This window comes from Tauraco erythrolophus, chromosome Z (genome assembly GCF_009769465.1).
Source record: "Tauraco erythrolophus isolate bTauEry1 chromosome Z, bTauEry1.pri, whole genome shotgun sequence".
Classification (NCBI taxonomy): Eukaryota; Metazoa; Chordata; class Aves; order Musophagiformes; family Musophagidae; genus Tauraco; species Tauraco erythrolophus.
The window spans coordinates 24,599,515-24,622,792 of NC_141496.1; the positions used below are offsets into that span (position 1 = coordinate 24,599,515).

Here is a 23,278-nt window from a genome sequence, read left to right on the forward strand (position 1 = left end):
GGAGGGTGCACCTCTCAGTGGGTGCAGTGCCAGCTGTCATTACATATTACCTGTTGAAGCACAGATTGGGGGATTATTTTCAATAGACTGGCTTTGCTGGGCAAGAAGAGGCTGTGTGTTTAGGGGTATTTATTGGGATGCTGCTCAAGGTGACCTGGAAGCTGTGCAGGAAGCACAATTTTAGACCCGATTGTGGCTTCATCATGTTAAGAAACGCGCTTGGAGAAGAAACCCAAGGGACAATGTTTAACAAAGTGGTTTGCCTGAGGTAAAGGAGTTATGACAGGGAAATGAGGAACGCAAAGTGTGTTTTGGTTTTTATTTAAGCCGTATAAAGGTACAAGGCAGTCATGAGGCGAAGATGGATGGATGCTGCTGACAGCAGAGCCTTCCTCAGACCTGAGCTGTGGGCAGGTCGTGGAGCGCAAAGAATGCTTCTAAGCTGCTCTACTTGGCACATGGGAGCCGCATGAGCAGATAGAAGGTAGATAAAGCTATTACATTAAAACTTCAGAGCATCTCAGTCACCATCTGGTGCCAAACAGGCGCGTGCACGCGTTTCTAAGCCAGGGACAGGTCCAAGAGGCAGAGACCGCGGCTGAGACGAGCCTCTCCTGGCCCGGGCCCCGGCCCACGCGAGCGGGAGGCGAAGGGGCCGCCAGGAGCGGAGCTTTCCCGGGGGAAGCAGGCCCCCGGGCAAAGGGGCCGCCCATCTTGTGCAACCCCGGCCAGGGTGCCGTGAAGGGCGTTCGTGAGGGAAACGCTGCGGCGCGACGCGGATGCAACAAGGCGCCGAGGGCGCAAGAGGGGGAGGAGGAGGAGTAGGAAGAACAGGAGGGGACCGCGAACGGCTGACGAAGGCCGCGGCAGCGCCTCTCCCCCCGCCTCCCCCGTGAGCCGGTCCTGCCGTGACGCCGCGGCGCGCAGGCGCAGCAGCTGCAGGCGCCTGTTGTATCCGGCCGGCGCCTTTTCTCTCTTCCCCCTCCTCCCTCTCCCCGGCCGTCCTTCCCTCCCTCCTCCCTTCCCTCCTGCCCTCTCAGAGCTGCCGCGGTCGGTGCCGCCGCCGCCGCCACCGCCGCTGTGCGCGCCCTCCCCGCCCCCTGTGCGCCCGGCCGGCACAGCCTCCGATCTCCCCGGCTGCCCCATGAAGCGATGGCAGCGGCCAACTTCGGCAAGATCCAGATAGGGATCTACGTGGAGATCAAGCGCAGCGATGGTCAGTGGGGCAGGGGCGGCAGGAGGGGCCGGCCAGGCGGAGTGGCCGCAGCCCCTGGCCGGGCGCCGCTGTCGCCCCCGTGCGCGGCGCGGGGGTGCAGGGAGGGGGCTGCGCGCGGGGCCCATTGTGTGTGCGAGGCCGGGGAGTGGCCGGGCCTGGCGCGCGCTGCGGTTGTCAGGGGAGCGCTCGCGCTTGGCGGCGCAGGGCGGTTGCGCGGGGCGCGCGCGGCGGTGGCGGCCGCCGCTGGGGACTGGGAGGCTGCGGCAGGGCGGGAGGGAGGGGCGGCGGCGGGGCGGGGGGCCGAGGTCGGGGCAGGGGGGGCCCGGGGGGGCTGAGGCAGGGTCGGGGTGGGCTCGTGGGGGAGGGGAAAACGGGAGCGGCGTGAACCGTGCGGGGTGGCTGTGGATGGGGGTGATGAGGGGATCTGGGGGGGAAGAGGGGCGTGGGCGGGGAGGAGAGCCGGGGGAGGTTTGGGCTGGGAGGTGGGTGGGCCTTAGGGGCGGGAATGAGGTGATGGAGGGAGGAAAGGCCTTTAACGTAAAGAAATAACTTCTTATTTCCTCTGGCGTACGAGCCGTGCTCAGAAAAAATGACACAACGGTGCGCCCTGACAGAAACGCCTTTGGACACTTCCATCACTCGGCAAAAAGCTCGGTGTTGTTATTTCAGATGTTCTTTGTGATTAAAACTTAGGAAGAGCGCTTGCTGTCTATGCCCATGAGTTGTTATTTCTCCGTTGGGGATCCAGTGTCATCTCCTGGCAGGGGGATGTATGGTGCTGTCTAGAAATACACGTGAATAAAGGAGGCGCGTGTGTAAGGTTCAGGGTGCGAGCTCCTCGTGTTTGCCTGGTAGGAGAGAACTGAAATGGGAAGTTCATTGGCAGAATCAATGGCAGGTCACTCGTGACTTCAGCTTTTTAATTTGAGTAGGAATATGTCATCTGTTCTCGGCCTCTGTGAGATCCGTGAAGCCTGCTAAACCAGGGTGGGGTTCTGCTGGGATTTTCTGGACAGCCTCCCCCACCCACCCCCCTCCCCCAAGGTTCAGGAGCTTGCTAAAGAATAAGCAGATGTTTCTAGGGGAAGAAAGGTCTGGAGGCACTAAAGTTAGCATGGTTAGGCAGGAAAAAACAGCCGACAAGCTTTATGTAGTTTATATTTCTTGTGTCCCATACTGCAGTTCAACCCCGCAATAAAATCATGGTCGGTGTTGGCTGGACACTACACTAAAGCTAACCCCTCAATTTGTGCTTAATGGCTTGTGTGTCATGTGAAGAATCTGATAGGTCTGGCAGTTATTTGCATAACTCCTGCAGATCTCTGTCTGGGGTTTCAGAAAGCCTCGATGTAGTAACTTGTAAGGCTGTTTCTCTGAGGGCTGTGTGAACTTCTAGTAGGTGTTACTGTTTGGTTTGGATACCTTTGGAAAATAAGGCATGAGAATGCTTTGCTGCTTTTTTTTCCCCCTCTGTAGGAATGTGCTCACTGCTAATGTCACAAGCGAGCGCGCGGTTACACTTGAACATAACAATAGTTATTTTCATTACTGTTAATGGTTTACATATTCTGCTGTATCTCTTTCACATGCGGTGCAGCACATTTGTCAGTAATATACTAGGGGGCTGCCTTCATAGCCGTTGCTCAAACTGTAGAGTTTTGAGTCTTAATTTGGTCCTTATGTGAGCAACTGGACTGCAGTGTCATACCAGAGTTAGCGGGTCCTGATTGTTGTGAGGTTTGCCTGTGTTTCCTTGGGACTGGAGGAGGAAATGCCCTCTTCTGGCTCAGGCTACTGCAGCTTTGTGTCATTCTCTTCCCATTAAACTGTAGGATAAACTATCCTAGGTATGTGGAAAGGAACATTTTGAGAAAGGTGTCAAAGGACAGCCAGCACTAGATTGCGTTGCCTTTCAGGAGACAGGTTTCCAACCTGAGCTGTGGTTGCACAGGTAGTCGAAATTGACCTAGTTTTTTTTTGTTTTATTTTCTTTTTCTGATGATTTAATACATTAATTGATGATTTACTTCATTAAACACAGTAGAAAGCTTTTGGATGTGTTAGTTTTCTACACGATTAGTGAGTTCCAGTAGCTCACAGAGGGATCTGTGACCCCAGCATTATCTGTGTGTAGGAAATGCATGGCCAAGGTGAAGTGCAAGTCTTCACATACGATCTGGTTCAGTAAACAGTAAGCTGCCAGAATCTGCTCTACCCAGAGCTATATATCCTAGGCAGGATCAGGGCTGTGTATTATACAGTTACCCTTGGCACAATTTAAATCGTTTAAGAAACTTTTGGAGAAAGTGGTGTGTTGGGTCTCAGATTTTTTTTACATGTCGTCTTGTCTGTAGGGAGTCCTTTTTAAAACTAAATATTATTTTGTGAGATAGGTATAGTAATCCTTTAAAATTTCCTTATTTACATGTTTATATGAAGTTTTTCTTTGTTAAAGGGGTCATTTGAAAAAGTACGTATGCATTTTTTCCCGTCTGTTCACCTGTTAACATTAAACACTTTTCTGAATATGGTGTTTTATTAATTCCAGATAACTCTATTTTTCTTCAAATAAAAAGAAAACTTAACAGAAAAGCATGTTTTTGGTGAAGCTTCAATGTTACAGGTTGTACTTGTTCACTACAACAAAATTGCAAAGACGTGCAAAACACAATAAATATAAGAATGAGACCAGAACGTTCTGCAAAGAAAAGTTACGTATTCTGTCATTTTGACAACTTCTAATTAGTCTTAAGTGTTTCATGAGAGATTTCTTATGGGACTCAATAGAAAATAGATGTTGTACAAATGAAAGGCATTGTTAGAAATCATGGCCAAAAACACATGGAAACCAGTGTTTGGATAAAACCCAACATTTTCGAGGACTGACGCTGCAGAGCTGCTTGCTGTGTATCTGTTTTTTCTCAGTGGGTAAACATGGGTACAAACGTTGTCTAGAGTTAGACAGATAATATTTTCAGTTATAACTGAAATAACTAGTTAAGTTCATGTAGTGTAAGGGCATACTAAGTGGTCAGCTAGTTTGGCTTTGTGTAATAATTTCTGATATTGAAATTTACTACTTGTTTCAGTATAATTTATGCATGTTGCTTGAAATATGCCGTGGTAATCTATCTTGGAAATGAGAAATAACTCTTTTAGGCTGCAGATGGCTAAGAATGGACACACTTCTAGTCTTGAAAAATGTGCCTTATCACACAGAACTTTAGGGAAGTGGGTAGGGAGCCAGAAGGTACCCGCAAGACCCTGTAATGCTCCTGTCCAGAGCACTGCTTTACACGTGAACTTACACCTGTAAGTGAACTTCTTGTGCATTGTCCCATTTATGATAACAAAGTCCTATATAACTACTTGGAGAAAGAATATCTCACATTTTTTCCCCCATAAATTTGGTCTTTTGCTGAAATAGGATAAATCTCTTATACCCTGCAGCCCTTTAGCAGGCGGATTGGTGTTTTTCCTTTACTTTTCAGCCCAATTGTGTTCTAGACAGAGAAATTAATTATATATTTGCTCATTTTGAAAGTGAGGGGGGAATACAATTCTGATCTCATTGTGTCAGAAATAATGTAACAGGCATGAGGAGAAGGAATGTCCTTGTAATTGGAAGAGCGACTGAAGATTTGACTGAACTTCCAGGAAAGGAAAAGTGCTGAATTTTTAGGGATTAACCATCAAATGGTGTAAAAAAGAAACATCATGAGTTTGTGTACACTTTTTTGTGATATAAGAACAGGAGTGCTGTCGGTGTTTAAAAAAGAAAACTTAAAACTGATAAAGGAGAACAGGCTAGGAACAGTTACCATGTGGAGCTTGTCACCAGAGGAGATGGAGGCTAGAAGCATAGCAGAATTTTAAGAAGGATGGTAGGAATATCCAGCTTTATACTGAAATTTAAAGAATACACCAGCAACCGTAAAAGGTAGTTTCTGTTCTTCCTGAGTCTATAGTTTAAGTAACCTGTAACTGATGAGAAGTAGGAAGAAATCTTGCCTGTGGCTGTGTTATTTTGTAATTGTCTACTTAAGAATTTTCTTCACTTGTCTCTGAAGCAGCTGGAACTGGTCACGGTCGAAGATAATCCATCTAGGCCAAAAACCTACTGGCAGCACCTCTCTCCTTGGGCTTGCCAGAACATCACGGTAACTGTTTTGCCTTCAAACACAAACAAGACTAATTTTTGTAACAGTAAGGGCTGTGATTTTTTTCTTTAAAGCCCAACTTCTGTGAAATTGATGTTTCTCAGAGTTGAGAGGTCTGTAGGATCCTCTGTTTTCTGGGTAATCCTGCATGATGATCTTGATCTTTATGTACAACTCCCAATAGCAACAACGATTTTATAGCAGGATGGAAGGTATAACAACGCTATAAAAATTCTGTTCAGGTTTGGGTAGCCACCCTATTTTACAAGCTCTTGAGGACAGATTTAAATGGTAATATGCTTTTTACTCTTTCCTTTGGTGACATACCTCTATTCATTCCCTGTGATTAAGACCTTTTTGTTACCACACTTAAATCATTTGACTCAATTACCTAATCCCTATGTAAGCCATAGGGACACAATGTGTCTTTGTCCTTCCACAGTGGCCAGATCACAGGCAGGGTTTCAAATCTGTTATTGCTGGTGGAGCTAATGGGTCCAATGTTTAGGCTTACTTCTCCAGTCTAGATTCTCTGATGGTTACGTCCAGAGTTTCTCCAGTTTGTTCCTACAAAAGTGTTGACCAGGAGGGTGTTTAAAGACTATTAGACACTCATCATACTTAAGTTAGCTACAGTTAATTTAGACCATTAGTGTCATTCTACAGCTGTTTAAGATGTTTAACTCTGCGCTGCTTTTGTCTGTCCACTGGATTGGTGTTACTTTTTAGTTAGGTGTTTTGTAGGGAAGTGAGGGAAGGAGGGCAGGCTAGGAACTAAAACTATGGTAATCCAGATGCAGATTGTCTTAAAATGCCGTTAGGTGTATTGTCAAACCTGTTCATATTGTGTATGCATAGGCACATGTGTTGTTTCTTCTTTTTCTGTCCTCATTCCTTTCCTTAAAATGTACACAGTTTTATATTGCTGTTTAGTAGTATTTTTCTTTTTTCACTCAAAGAGTTAAAAAGCCTATAGTTTGCTATACTGTTCCCAATATAGACAGGTAATTGACATGATTTTCCTATGCCTTTGACCTCTAAAGGGACGCTTTGAATTCTGTAGTAAGTGTTTAGTTATGAGACAGTACTGACAGTGTCTGATATCCTGGAGATGCATTTTGTTTATGTCCCCAGAAGGTGTCAAGATAAACAGGTCAGTTGTGGCCTAGAACATCCATAAACCATTGATTTACTAGAAGTCAGTGAAGTACACTTGCCATGTTAAATGCCTTTCTTGAGTGGAGCCACCATTGGGGGTGGAACAGGGGTTGGATGTTCTTCTGTTGTGCCACTCTTCCCCATGCCTGGTAATCACTCCTGGGAAACACAGCAGGCACAGGTAGTCGTTCTCTGGGAGGGTGTTACAAAGGTGGCATTTTCCTGTTGAAAAGTGCTTTGTGGAGTTAATGTTGCTGTCTTTGAATTTGGTCGTTGCCAAATATGTAAAACTAGGTTTTACATCTGTTAGACAAAAGGCGATAAAGCTGCGTGAAAAATTACATTAGAATTACCTTTCTGAAAAAGAGAATGAATTTATTGGGCTTATGCTTATTAATTTTTTTTAATATGTGTAGTGCACTGAATCATTTACATGAGCTGAACACACCTAGAAGACTTTTGATAACTCTACTATTACAGTTTAAATTCAGATGGTTTGTGTCGCTAGGAACCCAAGTTAATTTTAGAATTGCTTAGTTAAAAGGAGTAAGTAGAGGTTCTTGAAGATAACTCTGTAAAACTGTGTGTCTAACCATAACTTTAAATGATATTTAAAAAAATGTGAATTATCAATTAAATCTAGTAATTAAGCCACCTGATTAGTTTTTTCTTTTTTTTTTTATTTTTTATTGGAGTCTTATTTAGCAACAGTGAGTCTAATCTTATATTCGACTCTTGAGGAGAAAGAATTAGGGATTTTGCTGCTTAAAGGCTTGAGTGTGGTAATAGACTTCTTTATTTTGCTTTATTCAAATAACATGCTTTGAGTATAGCTTATTGTTTTTACATAGTGGCAGTTCTAGTTGCATCGGGCATAAGTTGCTTTTAAGTTTCGTAAGGCTTGTAAAGGAAACAGGCTTGCCGCGTTCCTTGCCACTTCTGCAACACCTGCACAGTAAAACTGATTGTCCAATCCCAAGCAGTAACTGACTTCAGGTAACTAGCAGGTAACAAAAAAATCTTTGACTTTGGTTTCATTTTTATGAGTGGATGGTCATGCTTCTTGCATAGGGGAATGTCACTTGCTTTCAAGTTATCAGTAATCCCATTGAAGCTTTGTCAAATGCAAGTTCTAGTTTCTCTTGGCTCCCATCAGACGCTGACAACTCTGTAGTCCCAGGTGTCGGAAGTGTGGGTGTTTTCAGTCTTTTCTGTTACTTACAGGAAAGTATGTTAAGAGTTGCCTTCAATGGATGAACACACCGAATGTGTGAGCAAAGGGAGGTGGAGTGTGGGCTTTATTTAAAGCTTTCTCTTTAGAAGCAAGTGCGTAGCATAGTTGTGCCCTTGCAGAGTTTGACTCTAGAATTTTTGTTGCACAGTGCTGCATATTTTGCAATCACTAAAATGTGTTACTTTCCCCTTATGGCTGAGCTACATATGGAGTTTGAGGTGTATTTCCGACCGATCTATAGAAGTGTTTGCTAGAGATGCAGGCGTGCTTAACGATGCATTGATGAGGATTTCTGACTGTGGGAAGAGGGCAGTGGAAATGAATTCAGTTTGAAAAGCACACGCACACTTATATTTTGGAATACTCCAAGTTTCTGGTTCATTTTTGGGTTATGTTTGCATATCCTGCTACACTTGCATGAGTTGAACTTTTCAGTTAATTTTGACATTTAATAGGGTAGGAATTCAGGTGGTGATGAATGAGGTGAATATAAATCACAGCCTGATGATTTTCAAGTTACAATAAACTTTCATCAAGCACAAAGTTTTCTCGTTGGTTTGAGCTTTTGGAACCTTGTTAAGATAAGTGAAAAATACAGACTTTAAACTTGTATGAGAATAAAGGCTTCTGTCTTTTAACCAGGAGCAGCAGTTGTCAGCTCTGTAATGAATTAAGTCATGGTAAATATTCTTACCAAACATAATATTGTAAAGTAAGGGAAATGAAAAAAAAACAACCCAAAGCAACAAACAACAAACCACTATTTTACAGTGTGAGTGATGAAAGGCAAATGGTACTGTTGGAAAATGTCTGTGGAAGGTACTGGTAGAAAATTTCTGTGTGATGCAAGAAGCTATTGTTTCTAGGCAGCTACTCTCAGCTTCAGAGAAAGTAGAGAAAATCAGGAAAAGGTGATCTCTGCCATTTATTCAAGCAGCAAACAAAATGAGAAAGGGGAAGGGAGAGAGAAGACTGGCCAAGTCATCTCAGTCTTTTGGCAGAGGGTATTCACCACAGTATTTGAATCCACCACAGTCTTAAATCTTGTTGCTAAAAAAATTTCCAACAGCTACTAAACCCAAATGCTGTTTGAAAGAGGTACTTGACTGAGTCTACTTTTCCTCCTACATACTGTAACTGTATTGAAATCTATACTGAACACAGAGGACTTTGATGTGTAAAAGTATATAGCAAAGTATTCTGGACAGGAACTTTCAGAAGCAGTTTTAAAAGATTTTAAAGAAGCTGCTTGCAAAGTTTTTCTAAAGGACTTCAAGGAACTGCTGACTAAACATGCAAAAAGATGTCAAATTATGTTCAGTTTTACAAAACTAGAAAATATATATATTTGTCTATATATAATTTAACTATTCTTGCAACTTGTTTACAAGTTGTCAACTCATAGGAGAGATGTGAATGTCATTACCAGTAATTGAATGAAAACCTTCACTTATGCAGCAGCAGTAAAAGAAAAATGTGGTAGAGGACAGAAAATACTATCATGGCATACATTAATGTCTTGTTCTCATTTGAATAAAGTTTGCAGCTCTCATTGCTTAATCTTTCTTAAATCTGAGGACTGAAGGTGGTTCATATGGGCCATGAAAAGGACTACCAGCTGTTGGAAAGCCTTGCAGGAATGTTGAAAATGAGTGGCTTATTACTCTTTTGGTTTGGGTGTTTTTTACACTTTGGAAGGGCGATTGCTATGTGAATATATGACAAAATGAAGATTACTTTATGAAAAGTGCATGAAAACTTTTTTTTCCCCCTTCTCTCTTTGTAAGACTTTTACTGTGATTGGAGAATGTGAATTTTTTTAAAAAGCTTATGAGTTCTTTTTGCCTTTTTGGAGGTTCCTCTGTCTCCTTAAAGTACGCTCACCATTACTGTAAGAACTACCCCAGTGGATCAGACCCATGGTTCGTCTAGCCCAGCAGTGGTACAAGAGGCTATTTAGGGAAAGCAGGTCAGCCTTGCCACTGTCCACAGTCTTTGTTTTCCTCCAGTATCCAGAATTATATCTGGGATCTTAGAAATACCACTCTGCCTAGTCCTATTAAATATCCATTTATAGACCTATAGTCTGTGAATTTATTGAATATCGTCCTGACTAAGCTTGCAGTCTCTGCCACCACAACCTCTTACGGAAGCAAGATCTGGAAGTTCCCTTGTTGCTGCACAGAAAAGTACATGACTGCCTTTATCTGCCTGAAACAAATGTGCCTTAAGAGACTGCTCCCAGCTTCAGCATTGCAGGAGTTGATGAATAACAGTTTCCACTCATTTTGTCCTCCATAGTTGTAAAGCGCAACGAAATGCACCTGCAGTCTTTTCATCAAAAGTGAGCAATCTCACCCACCTTAATATCTTCATTCTCTTTGTCTTCTTAGTTGGCCTTTTCTTTACCTCTTCTAACCTGTTACATCTTTTTTGAAGTGTGAAGACTAATGCCATAGTACCTGAGATGTGGGTGTACCAAAGTTTGAAATTGACACTTGCTTTTATTTTCTAGCTTTCTGACAATGGCCAGTGTTTTACTGGCTTTGTTGTTGTTGTTGTTGCAACTGCATGTTGAGTCGATGTTTTTAGAGAACTGTAAGTGTTAACTTAAGGATCTCTTACTTGAGTTGTAACTTCTAATTCCAGTTTCAGCACTGTGTACCCAGAAATTAGATTATTTTTCTCTGGGTGCATTATCTTTCTTTTGTCTATGTTGAAGCTCATCTGCCAATTTTTTGTATACTCCCTTATTTTCGAGAGGCCCTTTTGAAGTCATGGTATCTGACTTCCCCAAAAGCTGACCCCAAGTCAGATCAGACCCTGAATTTAATGTAATTCAGAGTGTAACTGAACATCGAACTGGAAGATGATGTGTAAATTTCTAGTTAATGTCTTGGAAGGTCTGTGTCGTAGAAGAAAACAGTGCTTCACTTTCCCAGTCCCCTCCTTCATTTGCACTTCTTTGCATGTAACCTTCTTGTACAGAGGATTAAAGTATTTCAAGGTTTAGTCTGTTCTGATTGTGAAGTTATCTTGCACCTCATTTTAGTCTATTGTCCTGGTACTGTGACCATTCTCATTGCACATGTGCTGGTTTGCTTCCAGGCTCCTATCTGGAGTGAACCCGATGACCTGCCTCCTAACGGGAAACCTAAATTTCCTTGACTGGTTCTTGAGGAGAGACCTGAACTGCATCATTTTGGCTATCAGTGCTTTGGACAGTCCTTCTGCATTTTAGTAAACATCATAGTTTCGTATTCTCGTGCATGTCCTTGGGCATGCAGCACGTGCTCTTGTTTGTGTTCTAAAAGCGACACAGTGGGAGGCTGCTTTTGTGTAGGTCAGGGTGGATAACCATAAAAAAAAATAAAAATCAAGAGGTCTTGGGGCTCTAGGTGTGCCCGTTGGGACCACAGGGGTGCAGCTGAATAAGCATTTCAGTTCAGATCAAGCATGGACTTCGGACACGTATCTTTTAATCATCCCCTACATCCTTGTGCTAAGCTCTTTTTCGCTTTGAAAGTAGCCTCAGATCACACTAAATTCCTTTTGGATTAAATTTAGCTGGAGGGTACACTCCAGATATGTACATGATGCCTTCCAACAAGGGATGTTCAATCTGTGGCACTAGGCCCGCCCCCCCCCAACCCCCTCCAAAGCACAGGGTATGTCTGATCCCCAGCACCACCTGCTTTGCTGTGCAGACCTGCTCCTGTTGCAGTACGCTGGTTGCTACCATAGACACAGCTGGGGGACCTGGGCTAAGCACTCAGTGCTGTAGTTGTGAGCAATGCACCATGGCAGATGCTGTCCCAGGGCTGTTGTGGACGTGAACCAACCTGTGCTGGTTGTCTTAGGGTTTCTGTCCATGGTGTGATCTGGATAAAAGGCACGGAGGTGATCTCCAGGGCTTGAGGTTTTTGTCTTACAATCTAGTACTGCCTGCTGCTTGAGAATGAGGAGGTTGGTCATGGGTTATGCCATGTTTCAGTAAAAGCATGACACAATCTAACTTGACAGCAAGTGTTAGATCGTTGTAGGAGTTGCCTGTCCTCCCTGTCAAAAAAAGAAAGACCCTTGCGGTACCCCCAACAACAAAACCAGCATAACTGAATAAAAGGATTTTAGGTCATGGAGCAATTGGCCATTACATTAACTTCAATTTTGGAAGTGATTACAGCTTATCCTGCTTGATTTTCCTCTAAAACAAGGGGAAAAATTACAAATGTAATTAAAGCATTCTGGGAGCGTACAGTGCCTTGACTATAAGTAGTAGCACTCAGTGGAGGACAGATGCTGAAGTGCTTCTAGTCTCTGTATCCCAAACTAGTGTCCAGGAGGTAGGGAGGGTAAGCATGACACTGAATCCTGGAGCTGGGTGTGGGTTGTCCTGACCTGGGCTTAGCCCTGTTGGGGCCTCAGTGTGGGAGAGGCTTTGTCCAGAGATACCAGCATCTACCTCTTAATGAAGGTCAGCCTGAAGTTTCTCTGAATTTCAGTAAAATGTTTCGTAGAGTCTGAAAAAGGATTCAGATGAAGTTTAATACAAGAACAGAAATGTATTTAAGACAGATGATGATAGCATACCTAATAATTTCTTTGTAATAGCGTGCCTTCTGGGATCAGTTTTGGGACTGACTGACTGTTTTTTCCCATCCGTTACAGTTATTCATTCCTGGTCATAACACACAAAGTAACATTGTCCTCTGAAAACTTCATTACTATGCTAGAGTGGGAGTATCATCTCTGTGGAGATGTATATCATGCAGGAAGGTTACGAAGTACAGAATGAAACAACCAGGATAAAATGTGGCACAAAGTAAATGTACTTTTGCTGTAGGCTGGGAGATCATAAACTGTAAATGACAGAAGAAAAACCTTGATATTCTAGTTAATCTCAAAATAAGCGTGGACTACCAGGGTGAAGTGACAAGGAGAAAAGTGAGTGCAATTTCGGAATTACTGTTATTTGGCAATGAGTGCTGCTGTGGAGAGCAGTCTGGAGCTCCTGTGGGATATTGCACCTTGTCCTGGTTGACAGTGTTGGAAAAGGAGATGCTCCTAAAAGACTGAAACCAGTAGAGATAGGCTCACTGGTCTTTTATGGGTGCGTTTCCACAAAAGAAAGGAGAGAGTACTGAATGACTGAACACATGTAATCTGTAAAAAAGTTTGTGTCTGTTGGCAACAAAGTACTGGTGCAGCTTTCTGGGGTGAATAGCAGAGCGAACTACTTAATGACATAAAGGTGAAATGTGTTCAGTTTATTGAAGGGTTTCTAGGGGACTTGCGGTAGTAGGTATTAGATATGATTTGACAGGTGCTTCCTTCTGAATATCTTTTTCTGTGGGTAAGTTCTATGTGGAGAACTTCTTTGCTTCTAAAAACGATAGGATGATTGGCACGGTACAGCTGAGATAACTTGCTGATAAATATCTAAATATCAGTGCATCTGTTGAGCATTGTGATATGATACTTGTTTATGAATGGAGCTGCTTTAGAAACAAGTCTCCTCTCTCTCACTCTGACACTGACACCTGCAGAGGCAATATGTAGCTGTAGCTTCTGCATACTACGGTGGTGAGATACTCTTGACAACCTTTTGTGAAGCTAGTGGGATGTCTGTCATTGTTTCAATGGCAATTGAACCTTCTGAAAGCAAATAAAGGGAAGGTATTTTAGGAGGAGCGCCCTAATATGGAATAATGCCCTTTGAAATGTGATTGAAAGAGTATTAGCTGCCCACCCCCAAAAGCAACTGGACCTACCTTGAAAGGCAGCAAAAACCCAAAGTGTTCCTCTAACTGGGGCAACGACAGAAAACTTGTTTTGAACGTAAAGGGAAATTTTAGAGATTGACTTGCAAAGTGAAAGAAGAACCCAATGAATCACAATGTGCAAAGATTGGAGATTTAACGACTATTAGAGAAGCAAAGCGGTGACAGCAGCGCTGGGATGCAGCCCTGCGTAACTGTCGTGGTTCAGGCCGACAACTAAACTCCACGCAGCCGCTCGCTCACCCTCCCCCACCCCCTGGGCATGGGGAAGAGAATTAAAGGGGAAAAGGGAAAGAGACCCATGGGTTGAGATAAGAACAATTTAATACTACTACTACTAAAATATGAATATATATATGTATAATGATAATAATATATACAAACAAGTGATGCACAGTGTCATTGCTCACCATGCAATGACCAAGACCTGTCTCATCTTGGACTAATGATCCCGAAACAGTTAAGTCCCAACACTGCAATCCCAGATGAGTGAGAGGCCGGGGGATTGGGGGGGGCGGGGGGTGAAGTGCAGAGAGAGCACTCCGAGAGTCCGAGAGTGAGAGCCCCAGAAGAGCAAAGGCCCTTCTTTCTGGCTGACCCTCATTTTGTACTGGGCATGATGCTGCATGATATGGAATACTTCATTGTCCAGTTTGGCCCTCAATCCTAAGACTAAGTTCAAATCATAAGGAGAGTCGTGGACCCTTTGTCCCGACTGTGCTCCCCCCTATCCAGTTGTGCTCCTGCACACTGGCAAGAACATGGCAGCTGAAAAGTCCTTGAGACCTCAGTGCCAACTATAAACATCAGTGCGCTGTCAGCGTTCTTCGCAGAGCAAGTCTCAGGCTAAAACCAAAACACAGAGCTCTTCTGGCTGCTGAAAAAAAGAACTAACTCTGTCCCAGCTGAAACCAGGACAGTAACTACTTTAGAGAAGGTGCATCAGTGTGGACAGTGAAAGTTCAGCACTACATTTAGTTGGTTTTTGCACAAAAATTAGATACGTATCTCAGATGAGGATTTTTCTGAATTTGGTAGCTTTCTAGATGGGACAAGAGTAGATGAGGTTGGATTTTAATTCAAAGCTGAAATACACAGGCACGTACTGGAAACTCGATTTGAATAATACTAGTTTCTGTTCTCAAAGTCCCTGCCTGTTACATTGTAGAGGTTTACAGAGATCATAAAATGTGGCTGTAACAAGCTTGTCGTTTGAAGGACTTGGGTTTGCTGTGATAATTTAGAGAATAAAAGGAGTTAGTAGCTGGGGATCGTTCACAAAAAAAAATTAAAATATATCTTTAATTAAAATTATATGTTTTTTTTAATATTTAAGAACTTGCTTTAGAAATATGACAGGTACAGTGTATGTTTAGTGACTCATTTGACAGTGTCATGACACTGTAACTAAGGTAGCAGACAAGGCCATCAGGAAGGCTGGCAAGACCAAAATAAATCGGTATGATTAAGTAAAACAAAAATAAAGCGTAACTGTGGTAGATACAGAGAAAATAAAAGGCTCCTTGTTTGTGGATAAATGAAACTTTGCAACAAAATAAAATCAAACATGTTTAGTGTCGTGGAGAAAAGAACATCTGTCACTAGTAACTGCCAGTTTTCCCTTTGGGGATGAGTAGCAGGACTATCCGTGTAGCACAGGGAGGACCATGACAAGCACTGATCGCCTGAATAAGGATGTCACCACAGTTGACATTGCTGGAGACCATGAGCCTGGAATTCTCTTTTTCTGTGGGATTTTTTCCTTGAAGTTTGGTATAGGCATTGTTCTGTGAGTAGAGGATTATTTTTCACCTCCCTGAGCAATGCGAAAGCAGGAAAGCCCTTCCACCAGAGTTGCCAGGATTGGAGCCTGTAGCGCAGGAGAATTTTCTGGACCACAGTAATCCTGGTGAACTCTGCTTCTGGATTTGTAGCTTCATGTTTCTCCTGAACTTTTTTTTTTTTTTTTTCGTATAAGTAAGTTGGAGATTGTATTATTTTTCAAAGAGAGTGAAGAAAATTCTACTTTTCACAATTTTAGGTTTTGAATGTAAAGTAGCAGAGGGTGAAGGTCTCTAGATGAGATAACATTCATGTTAGTCCCTCATGAACATGATTAGGAAAGTCGTGGCTACTTCACAGATGCCTGTTATAATCCTTTGAGAGATGAGTAGCCGCCCTTGCAGTGGTCATCCTCAGCAAGACTCTGCAGCAGATGTTAAGTTGTAGTATATTTTTGCATTCATGTATGGAACATCTGCTGTTGATGCACTTAGAAAAGCCTAGCGCTCAGCTGACGGTCCACTGCCTAAGCTAATGTAACACATTTGTGCTTCTGCAGAAGTAGCAAGTTCAGAGGATGTAACATAAGCTGTGAGTTTTCTTTACTGAATGTTGGGTCCGTTAACAATCCCATAGCCTGCTAAAAATAATTGCCTGGGTTTGAACTGACAAGGCTTAAACAGCTGTATGATGGTCATAGCATAACGCTGCCGGGCTGCTACTGTTTTGGGGAAGGAATGAGAGAGTCGTGGTGGAAATTACAAACCTTTCTTCTCCACAGACGGATCCAGAGCCTGTGTATCAGTTTTTAATTACCACAGCTCTTATTTCTAAGACTTCACAAGACTTTTGCATGAGATATGTGAGTACAGAGTTTTTTTGGGGTGGGTGCACTTTAATTATGTAGAAGGGTGGGGAAGGCTGTGGTCTTTTTCCAGCCTTATTTCTTGAGTCACTTGGGATAGCGCAACAGAGTTTGAGTCACACGTCAGCCAGTGCTGTAGCCCAAACTGTAATTTAGAAAACACCAACCCATGTTTAACGCTGATAACTTAACGTTTCTGAAAAGTATTAGGAAGATGAAAAGGTCAGGGTTTTAGTACTGACATTGATCACTGCTTCAAAATCGTGGTAGTTTGGAGAAGTTTTGCAGGTAGAAGATGTTCAGTTTCCTTGCGGTCAGTTGGCATTGCTGCCTAGCTTGAGGATTAGTTAGACTGTTTAATTTAGCTCTGGTTATTTGCTTTTGCTGCTGCTTCATGAACCTTTTTCTGCACCAATAGCTACCCTAAGGGCTCCTGCAATAGAGGAGATTTATCTGATATTTTTGCAGATGTTTGTGCTTCTTTCATCTGTTTGTCAAATGTTCATCAGATGACTAGGAGAAGAGGGAATGGAGACTCGATGTTCTTCACTTGTACTGATTAGGGTGAGAATATTGTAACGTATGTGTGTTTAAGGTAAAGTGTTGGCTTCACACACGTTTGTGTTGCATTGCTGTATTTGCAGCAGTGTGTTCTGCATGCACTAGTTGGTAGGAGGTAAGCCAGATGCCACATGCTGTATGACAGAACATACTTAGACACATAATAGCCTTTTCAAAGATCTTCTCCGTTAGTTTTGAGCCCTATGGCAATGGAACAACTTCCCAGAAAATAATTCTGGGAATTATTAATTACCTGTAATATGAATTCTGATCATATGAGGAGAGGCACTAGTAATTAAAGAAAAGCGGTTTGAAGAGTCGGTGTATCAGCACTGTGGCTCTACTTTCTTTTGTTTTTGAGATTTGTGGAAGATAGTCTTTTGTGAATCACTTGGTCCATTTTCACTTTGTCATAATGCATGTTTGTGTTTACATGGACATGTTTACATTGCAGATTTTGATACCAACTCTAGAAGATACACCAGAAATCAGAGACATTGCCCTCAGCCACTCTCTGCAGATTGATTTGGCTCTTATGCTTTAGCGTCTGCAGCTTGGTCTTGCTTTATATGCTAGACGAGGTTTATGCCAGCCTAATTGGTTGCTGGCATTCCTGAATTTCACAGCTGCTGTATTCAGCTGTGTACTAGAAAAATATAATGGAATACTGTTTGCGGAGACCATGAGGCAATTGTAAAGATGTAAATGTGCTTTCTGGCACTTCAATAACATGTAAACTTTTAGTAACACAAACAATTTTTAGGAACAAATTGTATGAGTGCATTGCCAATTTATAGTATAAATTTTTTATCTAAGCTGGACGTAACTTTTGGACATAACTTGGAAGATGGACATAACTTTTATTTTTGTTAATTTTTTTTTTTTTTTCTTCAATCGTGACTTTCTTGGCCAGGGAATGGATGAACTCTGGCACAGAGATGGAAGATTTATTGTGATTCTTTTGTTACGGCACGCTGGCTTACTGTATTTGTGAGAGCGTTCAGTATTTTCTATTCATTCATCAGCCTGCTTTGATCTTCCTTCACTTATTATGGCAAAAATCAAGCCTTTATTATTAATTCTCTGTCAAAAGTAATAAAGCACAGGAGCAGGTAATAGGACTTACATGGTGGCACTGTGACTAACAGTGTCACAGGTTTCAGCTGTGAATAGTGCTTTTCTTCAAAATTTATAAGATTTGGTAACATACTAAAGATTTTGATAATATTGTATAGAATATGTTTTGCTAAAGTTATATTTTTCATACATCGTGTTTCTCTTGGTTCTGAATTGACAGCTGGGCCAAGCCTTGGTGCAGTAGCAGAAGATTATGCCAATGTAAGCTTGATGAGTCCTCCAGTTCCTTCAGTTTTTGTGTCCTTGTGGTCCCAGCATGTGTGTTGTAGAAGTGGCAGGAGTGGCACTGCTACAGGAAGACAGTGTCTTCAAGACCAGATAGCTTAGTCTCTCGAGGTTATTAGATGCAGAAAGATTAATGGAGAGGTGCACTGAGGACCTTGCACAAAGAAAACTTGCATGAAAATGCTCATCCAAGGAAATAAGGTGTGAGAGTGTCGTGCTTTGGCCCAGCCACCCGCAGGACATGGGCAGGATGCCAAGGGCAGGATGCCTGCCTGCACAGCGTCCTTTGGGCAAGGGGAAAGGGAGGAGCACCGGTGCGTGGGGAGGAGGGCACAGCAGTGGTGCTTGCCTGTGCCATCTCCTGGCAGCACCTGTGTGGGGGCATGGGCCAGGTGTCCCTGCAGAGCACACAGCCGGTGTGCCTGGGAGAGTGGTGTGTGGGAAGCGCCCATGGAAGGGTTTTTTCAGACAAAGCGTGGGTCAGGGAAATAAAAACTAGCTACTGCTGGAGGAAAGGAACCAAGTGATGCAAAGGGGGAGGCTTTTTTTCTTTTTTAAGTAAAAAATCTACTTAACCTTCATTAGTGGTGGAGAGTCTTACGCATTGGGCAAGGACAAGCGCGGAGGTTGTACGTGCGTATGTAACGTATGTTGCTGGCGAGACGCTTCTCCTTAGTCTCTCTTCTTGCTTAATTTTAACTAGGTGTGAATGTTTAGGCGGCCTTTTTGAGAAAATAAATATTGACAGGATACGCTTGTTACTTGCGCAGTTAGGTGAGATGATTTGGGGTATCAGTCAAGGGTTTTCTTCCTGTCTGTCCCTCAGCAGGCCCTAAGAGGATTAGACTATATAAAAACATTAACTTGGGAAAACTGTCGAATTATGACTGAAATAGCTAAACCAGAAGTTTGAAGCCGAATCAGAGGAGGAGAAAGCTGAATTGGGTTTGGGGGGTTGGGAGCTTTAGGAAAGGAGAAGAGAATGTGCAAGGTGGAGGAGAGCCAGAGCGGAGCAGATGTGTAAGGACCACGCTGTATGTCACCCCTGAGCGGGTACTTGGCGGCGGCAGCAGCAGCGTTCGGAATGGTCGCTGGTGTTTTGGGAGCTGCGCATGGCCTGTGGGCACCCAGGGGGTGGCTCCAGGTGAGTGCAGAGAGGAATTGCTCATTTGTACTCATTAAAGGTGGGTGTTAGAGGAGCAGTTGCACGGGACTCACGTTCCATAGAAGCCACGATTCTGGGTAGTCTCAGGCCAGAGCACAGATATGACATTAACGTGACACCTGGGTCTGGATCCTTTTGTGTCGGCGCATCGCTGCTCTGCTCTTCCGATTGCTCCTTGCCAACCGGTGCAGGAAAGAGGACATGAAGAAATGGCTGTAAGCTACGTATGTAAGAAGAAATACCCTTATTGCTACTGAAAGCGTACAGGTTTTATTGTACTTTATGGGGGCCTGCTGGCTTTGGGTCTTTCGCTGGAGAAGTTGAAGCAATGGCACCGTACATTTTCAGGGGTCTTCACTCCTGTGTTGGGACATGGATCAGCCTAGAAGGGGGACAGCCAAGCCTTTGTGGAGCCCAGTCTCCGGAGACTTCACTGCCTATGGGAGACTCGTGGGATTGGAGTTTTCTTCTCTCAGAAAAGAGGGTCCGAGTGGCGTGGCTTTCACGTGGTGCTTTGTTTCCTGACCACTCAGTGTTCTGGTCATTGAGTTTTTCAGTTGTACGCTGGCTGTCTCCTTAGAGCCTCTACTGGTGGGTCAGACCTGAGCCGCTTCACAGTGTGTGGCCAGGAGTCGTCTGCTATTTGTCAGCTTGATTACTTTAACCCTGTTTGTCCTGCCTCTCATTGCATGTCTCAGTGCAGGGATGAAGGTAACTTTTGGAAAATTTTTCCACCATTTAATATGTGATCGTTTTGTGTTTGCTTTCTAGGACGAATTCATCAAGCTATGGTAACATCCCTCAGCGAAGATAATGAAAGCGTAACTGTTGAATGGATTGAAAATGGGGATACTAAAGGCAAAGAGGTAAACCTAATTATTTTAGAGCTTGTCTCATTTAAAAAATGTATAATGTACATGAATGTTACTTTGGAATGCACTGGAAACAAAGAGAAAATATAAATCTTCATTTATATTATGATTCTTTGGTTACAGACTGTTTTGCATGTTGGGCAAATGCCTGTTTCTGTTGTATTAAATTTGACTTCCTGAGCTCTGTGTCATAGCATTTAAATAGTTCTTTTCATCTACTGATTTGAACCAGATTACAAAGGCTGACCTTGTTATCTTCTTCTTACAAGTAGAAAAATGAAATTTTTGAGAGAGAGAATGACTAGCAGTTCAGACAGGAAACTAGTGGGAGAGCTAGATTAGAAATCTTTTTGTGTTTGTATTATTGAGGAATTGAACTACTGATTTCTTTGCTTATTTATTTATTTTTGGCAATAATTTTCAAGCCATGCTTTCCTTGAGAAATCGTGTCTGTGTGTAGCTCTTTGCTATCCCATCTTCCCTTAGATTTTGGACCATGTTAGCACATTTCAGCTGAGATGTGGAGAATCATCTCAGAAATAGTTACACTTCACTGGTTTTGTGAAAACACAGGAAAAAAGAAAAAAAAATTGTGAGAATGTCCTGGTGATCTCATGAGCTGAGGTCATCCCTCTGGACACACAGAATCCATACAGCAGTGAGATCTTTGAAGGGTCCAGCCAAGGGAAATGGCAGTCTGTAGAGACAAAAGCTCTTAAGATTTTTAGGAAACTAAGTTTCAATAGATCTGAAGCTAGCTATTTTTAGGATCCTGCCCCTCCTCCACTTACATTTTACAGCGTTTCAAATGAGGAGCACTTACAAGAAAAAAAGTATCATGATAAATTTAACATGGATTCAACTGTGCTTGTTATTTTTTGAGTGGTTGTAATTCATCTGTTTCTATTGCACAGTGTGGGAAATGTCATATAATTGAGATCTCTTTCTTTTTATGTTACAGAATGTCTTTCATATCCTGCAGTAATTCTCAAATTACCACAGTAATACTGGCTACTTCTGTTTTACTTTAGTCACTTTGCAAAATTATGAATATCTATTGGTCATTTTTACTTAATTTCTTTTTTGAAGGGTGTGTTTTCAACTAATCCGAAGACCAAAGCTTATGCTGTTTTTAGTGAACATAAAATAGTACAAGTTAGAGAATTAACAGTTTGTGGGGTAAAAACATTAAATGTTGTTTAATCTTAAACATAACAGGAGAAACGGAGAGGCTGTATATTGTTCTAAGACTCATAAATGTGTTTTCTATTCTTTTACACAGATTGACTTGGAGAGCATATTTTCACTTAATCCGGATCTCACTCCTGATGAAGATATTGAACCTAGTCCAGAGACACCACCACCACCTACTGCATCAGCCAAAGTAAACAAAATCGTGAAGGTTGGTAATACCTGTGCAACACATTCCTGTTAAACTTACTGTAGTCCTATACATGTTATTATGCTTGAATTTTTAACTTTAACTTTTGTGTCTGTGGAGCTATTTGATAACCGTGTTCCTTTCTTTTTGCTATGGTAAATAAGGGTTCCTAAAAATTTTCTAAGAATGGGTTTGGCAGAGAGGGAGTTGGGACCTAATATTTATGTAGCTAAACATATCTCAAGGAAAAATAAGAAAAGGTTTTGGAGGTTGCTTTGAAACTGTATATGTAGTTCAAACAGTCTTCACCCTAGGCTCTTCAGGGAGGGATTTGGCAGCGATCACCTCTCTGTATTGCTGACATCGTGTTATTTTCATTCACTGGAAAGAAGCAGAAGTGAGGCTGCAGTTTATGTTTTCAATAGTAAGGTGGTCGAATAACAGGGATTTCTTTCTTTATAGACTCGACGAACTGTGGCAACCGTTAAGAATGACACCCCTGGCAGAGATAACAGAGGTAAATGTTATCTCTTTCCATTTCAAGGAAGTAAAAAATATGGGGACATTTTAACCTCCTGCTTATCTAACATTCCTTAATAGTTCTTCATTTCTAATTCGATGTGTATGCATTGGACACGTACAAGACATGATACGTCATTCCTAGAATTATTCCTATGTATATTTAGGAATTCATACTGTACAATAGTATTTATATGCAAGTTCAAGCAATCTAGCATTGCGAAAGTTAAGCTAAATGAACCGAAGGTGCAAAATTTGTATTTAATTAATTATGCTACATTAAATCACGTGTGGACTTTCCCAAGTTAAAGCATCCTCAGTTTGTTTCAGCTTCAGTGTTTCAGTATACACTAGGTAGTGCATTTAAAATTCTTAGACTTTCCATGTTTTAGCTTAGTTTTGTAACAGTCTGTGTGTAAACATTCATTCAAAGAGTACTTAAGCCTTACGAGTTATTTCTCACTCTACGGATAAGAGCCAAAAATCTACTGAAAATACTGAAATACCACAGGAGGACAGGTGAAAAGTATGTATTGGATGAATACAGATGTAATGCACCTGTAACATGAGAAAAAGTGCTTACTACTTACTCTAGTAACTCATTTTCTCTCCTGCATTAAACTTAACTAACTTGTACTGATGATGGTGATGATTGTTCTTTCAAAACATTAATCTACTGTCATTAATTCAGACTAGATTCCAGTCCACCTGTTTAAACTTGAAAAACAAGTGGGCTTGCATATCTTTGCAAGTGTTCAGACTCTTCTAGTGGATGACTGGGACCACTTTTTCCTTTCTGCCATTTGCGTCCGGGGGTGTTAAACGAATGGGAAATCTCATGAGGAGAGGATCTTTTTTTTATCAAACTAATGTGATTTAAATTTGAGACGTCTTATTAATGGGCTCTCCTCACATCCATACATGTTGTTGTTTGTAGTAAATGGTCTGTTTGGTATGGAATAACCCTGCAATGTGTATTTTAATAGGTCCTATGCATCTTCCTATTCACAGTTGGCCTAAGTATTTGGTCTTTGCTGGCCTTGTAATTAAGCTTTTCTCAGCACACTGTCTTTGTTTAGTGTAGTCAATTTGTGCTATAAACTAGATCTCCTATCATATTTGGAATTATGTAGGCATTTGTATTGTCTGTCCTGTTCCATACCTGTTTCCGTAGTTGTCTCCATGTTGCACAGCGAGCTGGCCTTCATTTGGGATGTCATCTC

At 42.3% G+C, this 23,278-nt stretch overlaps 1 protein-coding gene across 3 annotated transcripts in view; it reads left to right on the forward strand.

The window, feature by feature from the left end:
* Positions 1-1,152: 1,152 nt before the first annotated feature.
* The window catches only part of KIF2A (kinesin family member 2A), a 53,891-nt gene continuing 31,765 nt past the window's right edge, over positions 1,153-23,278 (forward strand). For all 3 annotated transcript variants that reach the window (XM_086630071.1, XM_086630072.1, XM_086630073.1), the window contains exons 1-4: positions 1,153-1,216; positions 20,055-20,149; positions 21,438-21,557; positions 21,999-22,053. In XM_086630071.1, coding sequence (XP_086486197.1) covers positions 1,153-1,216; positions 20,055-20,149; positions 21,438-21,557; positions 21,999-22,053 — 334 coding nt within the window. The remainder of the gene's footprint in view (positions 1,217-20,054; positions 20,150-21,437; positions 21,558-21,998; positions 22,054-23,278) is intronic.